The 9,778-nt window shown below is 37.6% G+C and overlaps 1 protein-coding gene across 1 annotated transcript; it reads left to right on the forward strand.

The window, feature by feature from the left end:
• The first annotated feature begins 737 nt into the window (after positions 1-737).
• On the forward strand, positions 738-9,685 carry LOC139943138 (V-type proton ATPase subunit C 1-A-like). Its single transcript, XM_071939958.1, has 11 exons — positions 738-827; positions 1,614-1,822; positions 2,498-2,583; positions 3,223-3,409; positions 3,688-3,786; positions 3,926-3,994; positions 4,711-4,803; positions 5,253-5,346; positions 6,135-6,232; positions 7,015-7,141; positions 7,810-9,685. Exons 2-11 carry the CDS (start codon positions 1,614-1,616, stop codon positions 7,903-7,905), a joined length of 1,158 nt encoding a protein of 385 aa, XP_071796059.1. The 5' UTR covers positions 738-827; the 3' UTR covers positions 7,906-9,685.
• Positions 9,686-9,778: the final 93 nt, after the last annotated feature.

The following is a 9,778-nucleotide window of genomic DNA, read 5'->3' on the forward strand; positions in this document are numbered from 1 at the left end:
TTTGGGCTGGCGGTAAAGAGAATAACCCCTTGAAATTTCATGTTTTGATCCCTTGGTTGACGTCACTCCCGGTCTACATAGGTGAGCCCTCTGTGATTAGCTTTTTTTTAAAATAAAGTTGCATGTCATCAATCATGCCGAAAAGAACAGGGGAATATCGCACTCCTAATAATCAGATGATGACGTCATTTTTAATGACTGTACGTATGTAATCACTCTTAAAAACCAATTATCCAGCATCAGTAGGCCTACATTTTCTCCATGAGTTGAACACCATTTTCTAGTTCTAGTTGTTTTTTTTAATTACAACATTTTTCTGAGATATTTAATTTGTTTGCGTGGGTTAAAAAAATAAAAGTGGGCGTGGCCAACGATAGAACCACACAACCCCAAAGCTGTATGGCTGGCACATATTTTAGCCATTTTTTCAAACATGATTTCCCATTTTGATTGATCACAAGGTACAATAGATTTAGAAAACATGATTAAATAACACTTTTTAACGCAGAAAATGCAGAAAAGTCGAAGAACTGGTAATCACTTTGATCTTTGTGAAATACTGCATTCTAAAAATAGCCCTATGCTTTAATACACAATACCGCATCCAATGGAGTGAAAATAACATCGGAAATGCAATGTGTAGTCATTTCTGTCACGTGAAAAAAATGGAAGGACTGTTTTGAGTCAAGCCGTGTACGGTACCCTATTCCATCATACACTGTTTATAGAATACAGACTTGAGGGACCAGTCGATATATTAAATGTTATTGCAACTGCTGATGGGTTGTGCTGCGTAAAATTCTCCGTTTTTTCTCCCCAAAATCAAGGTGAGATTTTAACTGATTTGACTTTCAATGGACGTATAATGGAAGCCCGTACAATTATTGACTATTACTCTTTTACTTTAAAGTTTTATGATAGAATAAAAGAGCCTCAAATATAATTTTGTAAATGTAAATAATATTGTTTCACCATTTTTGTCAACAACCAAAGTTACCAATGAGCCAATCCTTCTGCAATCATGGCAATGTTGTGTTCTTTTCTGATTCTCTGCTTATAATATTGCTCTGGCTGGCGTTTGTCATTTATATATATCCTTATTTTTATGGATTCTTCAGAGTAATGAAGCAAGTAGAAGTAGACACCTATTTATTTTAGTGTATTCACTCTTTCTTGTTTTGACTTTTGTGTGTGAAGCGCAATGGTCATCTTTGTTTTGGTTTTTACTCGCACCCCCTTCTTCCACCAGTTCGTCACTACTTACGCGTTCCCGTACCCATTGCACTGCACATAGTACGACATTACTCGGGAGTCACCAACTTTCTAAGATGAACTGTACTTGAAATTGAAGGAAGAGAGATAACAAACTTATTCAGTCATTCATTCAATCTTAAAAAGAAAAAAGTAAAACCTAAACACAATATTGTTCTTATTGTGTTTCTTTTTATTATTGGAAAAGTTTCCGTATGGCGCCACCACTTTTTCATTCGATGTGAAATAATATAGTATCTAATTAACCTCAATGAGATAGGCCTATCCCTTTTTGTAAAAAGGAGTGAAAAAGTGATGGCGCCGTACGGAAAGTTATCCTTATTTTTTTATTGTATTTATAGATGAGTAACTTGACAGAGTTTTGGTTGATCTCTGCTCCTGGGGATAAAACCTGTCAGCAAACATGGGACAAACTCAACATGACGACATCCAAGCCCGCTCCGATGTCAATGAATCATAAATTCACCATTCCAGACCTCAAGGTCGGAACATTGGACGTTTTGGTTGGCTTGTCGGATGAGTTGGGGAAATTAGACGCGTATGTTGAGAGGTAAGATTGCTTCGTAGCAACTGCAAACAATGTCATATAAAGCAAAAAAGTGGTGGGAAGTCATTTTAGAATTACGGACTAGTGAAAGATCTGGCGGACTAGTTAAATGACAAGCTAACTCAACAGGGTCCAATTTCATAGACATGCTAAGCACAAAAATTTGCTAAGCATGAAATTTCTTCCTTGATAAAAACAGAATTACCAACCAAATTTCCACATGATTATCAGGATAAGCAAACAACAGCTGAATACCAGTAACAAGCAATATGCAACAAGTGGACATTTGGTTGGTAATCCTGTTTTGATCGAGGAAGAAATTTCATGCTAAGCAAATTTTTGTGCTTAGCAGCTCTATGAAATTGGGCCCTGGCCAGTCACTGAAAATGTCTGTGTCAAGAGGTGCATACTATCATAATTGTGGGTGGGCTCACAACCCTCGGCCGACCACGCAAGACATGACAGAGCTCCGTGTCAAATGGCATGGAACTGCTTGGAGTCGATGTAAGGGATGCGACAGACAGGGTCAAGTGGAGGAGAGCCAATAGGGGGGAAGCAGGCCAAATCAAAACCGACTGGGCAACGTCCTTAAAATCAACATGATGATGATAATGATTTGGCCTTTTTCTGATTTCAGTTATTAATTAGTGTAAAATGTTTTCCTTATTTTCTTTGAAGTGTTGCTCATAAATTGGCGCATTACCTTGGAGACGTTCTTGAGGATCAGAAAGATCTTCTTGCAGAGAATCTTACAGCAAGTGGAGGTATGTCTTAGAGTCTTAAATCATCCCCAATTGCCCCCCCCCTTTAAGTCCCAATTCCTTTAAGTTTCAGCATATGCACCCTAAATTAGCCTTGTTATGTGGCCCCAATATGTATAATTTGCTTCCACTATTGCCCCGCCCCCTACAGTCATTCCTGTTATTCGCCCCGTATAATGCCTCCTGAAATGGCACTGATTCATATTTGTTTCTACAGCATTGCCTCCCTAATTTTGCCTCCATTATTGACCAGTGCCATTACCTTCACTGTTGGTCCTTAGCCCCTAGTACTGTTGGCCCCAGTATATATTTTCTCTAGTATTGGCCCTCGTCATTGGCCCTAGCCCCTAGTACAAATGCCTTATTATAAGCCCCTAGTTATTGATCCTAGTTATTGATCTACATTAATACTACACTTAAGTAGGATTTGAAACTTTGCATGGTGGAGATAAGATATAGAAGAGTTTGCGGTAACACCATGTAATAACAATCTCTAAATGAGTTGGGGTGGTTCTGAAAAGAACCGTTGAGTTAACCCAACGGTTCTTTTCAGAACCACCCCAACTCATTTAGAGATTGTTATTACATGGTGTTACCGCAAACTCTTCTATATAATACTACACTTGTAAACTTTGACTACAGTGGAACTGACGACCTACATCACAAGATTCCAGTGGGACCTAGCGAAGTACCCGATCAAACAACCCCTCAAGAACATTGCTGAAATCATCTCCAAACAAGTCTCTCAGATGGACTCCGACTTAAAGACAAAAGCATCTGCGTATAATAACCTGAAAGGCAACCTGCAGAGCTTGGAGAGGAAGGCAACGTAAGTATGAACTTCTGACCTGTGACCATTAGTTTGACCTCCTGACCTGTGACATTAAACCCCTTAACTAAAACCCATTCCAGGCATTGTACCAATTTACTGACTGACACTCAGGCCCAGTCAGCTGTGCATTTGACTATCCTTACATTACGTTTGAATGTTGTATCACATCTTTCAGTGACTGCTTTGGATACTCATGTACATGTATAAACTTGACAGCCTTTGTTCAACTTGTATTCCTTTTGTAAATATCTTAAGATTTGTTTTTCGCTTTCTAGGGGAAGTTTACTGACTCGTAACCTTGGCGATCTTGTTAAGAAAGACGACTTTATCACAGAGTCAGAGTACCTCACCACGCTGCTTGTAGTGGTTCCAAAGTAAGTACAATGCTCAAGAAATATATCAAATATGTTTTATGTGCATTTGACTGGCCCACAAAATGGTCCGTACAATATGACTGATATAATTCATAAGTATTAGAATGATTGATTTTCTTTTATAATTTTGAATTTGTAGGCAATCAGTTCACGACTGGGAATCCAAATATGAGAAGTTGGCTGATATGGTTGTTCCAAAATCAACAAGGTAGGAGACTTTTAAACTCAGGCAGTCGCCTCCATGCCCCCTGGCGCCCCTTAAAATGTTCCAGTTTCACAGAGGCCTCTTGTCATTGCCTTGGTACCCCTTTTCCAGTTTCAAGCCTGATACTTCACAGATGCAATGGAGGCAATTGCCTGCATGCCCATGGGACATTGCCTTGGTGCCCCGTCAATGTTCCAGTTTCAGGTCTAATACTTCACAGAGGCAACATCAGCATTTGCATCCATGCTGTCCATTGCCTCGTGGCCCCTTCAATGTTCAAGTTTCAGACCTGATATATCTCAGAGACCTTCTCTCAAATATTTTGTTCTAATCACACTAAAGCTGGCCTCAGGTCGACCTACGATTTTCTTGCGCCCACAACAACAACCATCTGAAACGCGCAGATAAAACGTGCTCAGGTCACAACAACTGAGAAATCGTGCGCCAGCCATTGGTTCCTGACCTTCAGGATCACGTCATACAAGTTGAAAATGTTCTGCTCTTGCGACTGTTAATTTTTTCGAGTGCCTGTTTCAGATTGTCTTAAAATCATAGCAGTTATGCTCGTAAATAATCGCCGACTGAAAAGTTCCCAATGGTCTTAACTCAGGCGCAGTGTGATCCTGAAAAGTCAAGGTCGACCTGAAGCTGGCTTTAGATGTATGCATTAACTATCTTGATGTTGATGTTGCTGAATTAAGTTTTTCCTCTCTCTTTAGAAAAATCTATGAAGATGGAGAGCATGGACTCTTCACTGTCACACTCTTCCAGAAAGTGGTGGATGAATACAAATTACATGCCAGAGAAAATAGGTTTGTGTTCATGAGAAATTAATCCCCAGCCCTTTCTGTCATTATGAATTATAAGTCAGTAACTTACAAGGAAGTGCAACTACCTAGGTAATTAAACAACAATACTTATTCTAGTCATTGTGAAATCAGCAGCTAGCCTAGTAGGATTCAAACGGACAACCTTGTGATTGCAAGTTCTCAGTCTAACCATGGTGGCTTACTTATTATGTATGTTGTTTATATTATATTTCGATGTATTTTTGTATAAATGGTAAAATTTTTAGTGTAATTTTCATATCACATATTTTTAGACACGCAAAACCAAAACGAATTTCACTGTACAAATATTTGTTTTTTACAAGTGACAATAAAACATTATTCTATTCTATTCTACATCTCTTTCTTATTACAGTAAGTAAAGAATCATTGAGTTCAAATTATGAATGGGTTTGTTTTTATTTTCTTTGTAGGTTTACAGTAAGAGATTTCACCTACAATGAGCAAGCACTGGCTGCTGGAAAAGACCAACTCAACAAACTAGCAGCAGATAAGAAAAGGCAATATGTAAGTAACTGTACATTGTAGAAAGAAATTATAATGAGTAAGCTTGTGGATACAGCCATGTGTAAATCTCTTATGGGAGGAGTGTTTGACCAGAATAATATAAACATGGACTATCTTAAAGTTGCTATGTCAGATTTTTGGCCGATTTGACCCAAAAATTTTAATTTAAAATTCAATAGGTATTTTGATTGGGGTCGAGAAAGTTACAAGCTTTCATTTGAGCCATTGCTCGAAAAAGTCTGCCAATTATTAGTAGCAGTGAAAGAAAGTGCTCAAAATTAGTTTTTGTCGGGATCCCGACAATATATCACGTGACCAATTCTTATATGTTTTAAAAGAAACGTTTTAAACTTTTGTCATGATTCCTGACCATTAAAAGTAAAAGTTTAACTTTTTTTCGTTAGAGCGGGTGATACTCTTTGAAATACCATTCACTCAAAAAAATCTATTTTTTAATGTTTGGGGCCAAAAATCTGACATAGCATCTTTAATTCGATCTATAGTGCACGTCTACTACACCCCAAAAGACCAGGGGTCGATTTCACAAAAAGTTAGGACTATTCCTAACTTAGGACTAGTCCTAGGAGATATACACATTGCATGGATAGTCCTAAGTTAGGACGAGTAACTGGTCCTAACTCGAGATAAGACTAGTCCTAACTCTTTGTGAAATCCACCCCAGAATACAGAACTGAAGTGTGTTATCATAATATTTGATCTTATCCTACAATGATGTGTGATTATTAGTTAATGATAATTGTTTGACTGTCCATTGTTTCTCTTTTCAGGGTCCACTGGTTAGGTGGTTGAAGATCAACTTTAGTGAAGCTTTTATGGCGTGGATCCACGTTAAAGCTCTCAGGGTGTTTGTGGAATCAGTGCTAAGGTAATTTCAGACAATTGTTAATAATAATAATGGCTTCTTGTATTTAGGGCTTAAATCCGTCACTCAGTAACCCATAAAGACACTTTAACACTCAGTACGTGCAGGGTATGCAGAGCTACGTTGTAAAGTATGAGACCAATTCTATTACATAGCACCATTTACATGGTGCTGTGGTGTAACATGCAGCCAGTCAAACCATGAACACCGGGTTCTTTTAAGTGCATTACACAACACACTGGACCTACAGCTTTACATCCCATCCAAAGGATGCAGCAATAATGATTAAAGGCAGTGGACACTATTGGTTATTACTCAAAATAATTATTAGCATAAAACCTTACTTGGTAGAGAGTAATTGGGAGAGGTTGGTAGTATAAAACATTGTGAGAAACGCCTCCCTCTGAAGTGGAGTAGTTTTCGAGAAAGAAGTAATTTTCCACGAATTCCAAGTTTAGAATTTGAGGTCTCGAAATCAACCATCTAAACGCACACAACTTCGTGTGACAAGGGTGTTTTTTTCTTTCATAGTTATCTCGCAACTCCGATGACCAATCGAGCTCAAATTTTCACAGGTTTGTTATTTTATGCATATGTTGAGGTACAACAAGTGAGAAGACTGGTCTTTGACATTTACTAATAATGTACACTAACTTTAAGTGTCTTGCTCAAGGACACAATTGTCATGACTGGGACTCAAACCCACACTCTGCTGAACAGAAACACTGAGAGTCCTTGACTTCACAACTAGAATCAATTAAATGAAATTACTTGTGCACATGCAGATATGGTTTGCCAGTCAACTTCCAACCCATGCTTCTTCAACCCTACAAGAAATCCCAGAGGAAACTTAGAGAGTCATTAGCAGTACTTTATGACCACTTAGACAGCAATGCTGGCACGGCTACGGATGTAAGTATTATAACAACAATTAACCCTAACCCTAACCCTAAGGGAGTCATTAGCAGTACTTTATGACCACTTAGACAGCAACGCTGGCACGGCTACGGATGTAAGTATTATAATAACAATTCTGCAGCTCGTCTCATAACACTCACTAAATATAAAGACTACATTACCCCCAGTCCTTCATTCTTTGCATTGCCTGCAAATTGGCTATTGACCCAATTCACCCGACGTTGTCATCAGAATAATCTTGGACGCGCCATTTTGGTGGTCAATGTCATTGTGCGTTATTCAGTGAAGTGCGCATTGTAGGCGATGCGCATTTACACTTAAACCTATTGACCATGAAAAAGGCGAGTGTGGCACAGGCGCCGCATGTGACTTACGTGCAAGGGGTTAATACAGCAGTTACATGTTGTACGACTCTTGACTGGCACTCCCCAAAAAATATATTAATAATAATAACAATAATAATAGTAATAACGAGGTCTTATAGAGCGCACAAATCCACAAAAGTGCTCATGACTGGGACTCGAGCCCACACTATATATACAATACCTTTGTTTGGGAGTGCATTTTGGTGAATTTAATTCGGACTAAAGGATGTGATTGGATAAAGTCCAACCTGAATTGACCAATAGAATGACAACATTTACCTTTTGTTTCCCCCTTAGTCTGGATATGACATTCCGGGCCTTATGATTGGACAGCAGGAGTACTACGCTTACGTCTACTATCCAATCAACATCAACTTCTGGGAACGGTTATAAGAGACCTATCGAAGCCCTGGACAACTCAGTATTGTGATGTAGTTGACAAAGCTTTGGGAAGTTGTCATCTCTATACATTTGTATTTATCTGAAAACTAATATACACGAGTATTTATAAAAGTAACCCTCCTACTATTGGTGCCATGGGTCGCATTTTCACAGTTGCAACAATAACTGTTTCGTTCAATAGCCTGTGATTAACCAATGGCCAAATCAACAGAAATAGTTATTGCTTATGAATCTAAAACGCACCCCAGGTGTTTAGGCATTTTGATTGACCATTCATAAATGGCAGTAGAATGCAACTAGAAAGTGAAGATGTGAACACAAGAGGGCGCTAGTTTGATATGGCCCTGTTTGATCTAAATCACCAACCTTTGGTTGACATAATTATTTCCTGAAACTTCCCAGAAATATAAATAAACTCAAATTTTAATTCCTTTTGCTTTGGGGGTGGTGGTTGTTCTTATTTTATGGTGTGTTTTTACTTTTATTACACAACATTTTCCTTCAACATGCAATTTTAGAATTTATTAAAACCGTTTACATCAAGGCCAGGAGTCGTATATAGCTTACTGCTTAACAAAAGTACGCCGGGAACTGGTTATCTACTAATATGTATCAAATGGTTTTATGGCTGGGTTACCAGTTTAGTTTCTTTGCCCTGCAAATGTTAGGTTACGCCAAACCTACAAACGATAGTGAGGCCTAAGGGTATCTTCTTACATTCCTTTTGCTTTTCTTCTCAACAATTTCTTCGATTCAACAGGACTCTTTTACTTTTAAGAATATCTTTGTAAACCATGGCAGCATTTCTCACATTACATCATGTTTAACATAATTTGTATAATTGCTGGCTCCAAAGTAGTAGTGTTTTAACCAGCATATTCTAGTCGTTTGCCTAAAAGACTACTCCATTTTTATGCTATTAGCTGCTTATTTCAGTGCTTACTAGAACATATCACTAAGGGGGGAAAAAGTCAAGCAATGTGCTCGATGTAGCATTATGCTGAATAAGTTGTTTCTGCTAAGCAAATTGGAGCCAACTCAAATTTCACAGTTCTAATTCATACTTTCTTGTATTGTATTTCCGCCTTTCAAAGTTTCAAGTCGTACTCTTTTCTTTCTAAATTCCAGGTTTAGAACTTTTATAAAGTTGTCCTCCTTTTGTCGGTTATTATTTTGTTATTTAAACAAAATGTTTTCTTATTAATTGATATAAATATATGTATGATAAATCCTGAATTGGTGCAAATAGAAGTAAAACATAATTGTTGTGTCCCATGTGTTGATTGTAGCAATATTCCCAAACGGAACTACTTTTTTTTTAAGTCGTTGGCTAATGAAGCAGACTTAAGCGACTTTGGCTACAGCTATGGGTACTGGATGCAGCTTCAGTGTTGATGAGTAGGCCATTTCAGTAGTCTGGCCATAGCTACAAACCTGACTTTTATTTAAGGGAGATGCAACTTAAATTTTCTTTTTCAATTGGCAATATTTCTACATTTTATTCCCTAGGGAAAAAAAAATGAAAATAAGTTCGGATGTAGAATCTCATGTCAATATGAAATGAGAGCGTCTAGCATTGCTGTATCATTTTATGAAAATACCACAAATAACAGAGTTTTATAATCAATTCATATTTAAATAAGTGGTAAATATATTTAAATAAATGTTCAAATAAAACATCCACATGGTCGAGTGATATCATGTATTAGTACTGAATACTTTGTGAAACATTGAAATAAAATGTAAATTGTGTATACAAATATTTAATTTCTTGCACACATCTTTTTCATTTGTAATGCTTTAAAATCTTTATAGCACAAGGTAATCGACATGTGACCAGTCTTCGACCAATAAGAGTACAACA

Source organism: Asterias amurensis, chromosome 10, assembly GCF_032118995.1.
Source record: "Asterias amurensis chromosome 10, ASM3211899v1".
Lineage (NCBI taxonomy): Eukaryota > Metazoa > Echinodermata > Asteroidea > Forcipulatida > Asteriidae > Asterias > Asterias amurensis.

What these genes read in the sequence shown, in the direction of transcription:
- LOC139943138 (XM_071939958.1), top strand. Translation starts at nt 1,614, where the DNA reads ATGAGTAACTTGACAGAGTTTTGGTTGATCTCTGCTCCTGGGGATAAA. An exon ending in CTGCTTGTAGTGGTTCCAAA is followed by an intron (nt 3,787 to 3,925) that starts GTAAGTACAATG and finishes TTGAATTTGTAG; the next exon opens with GCAATCAGTTCACGACTGGG. An exon ending in TTACATGCCAGAGAAAATAG is followed by an intron (nt 4,804 to 5,252) that starts GTTTGTGTTCAT and finishes TTTTCTTTGTAG; the next exon opens with GTTTACAGTAAGAGATTTCA.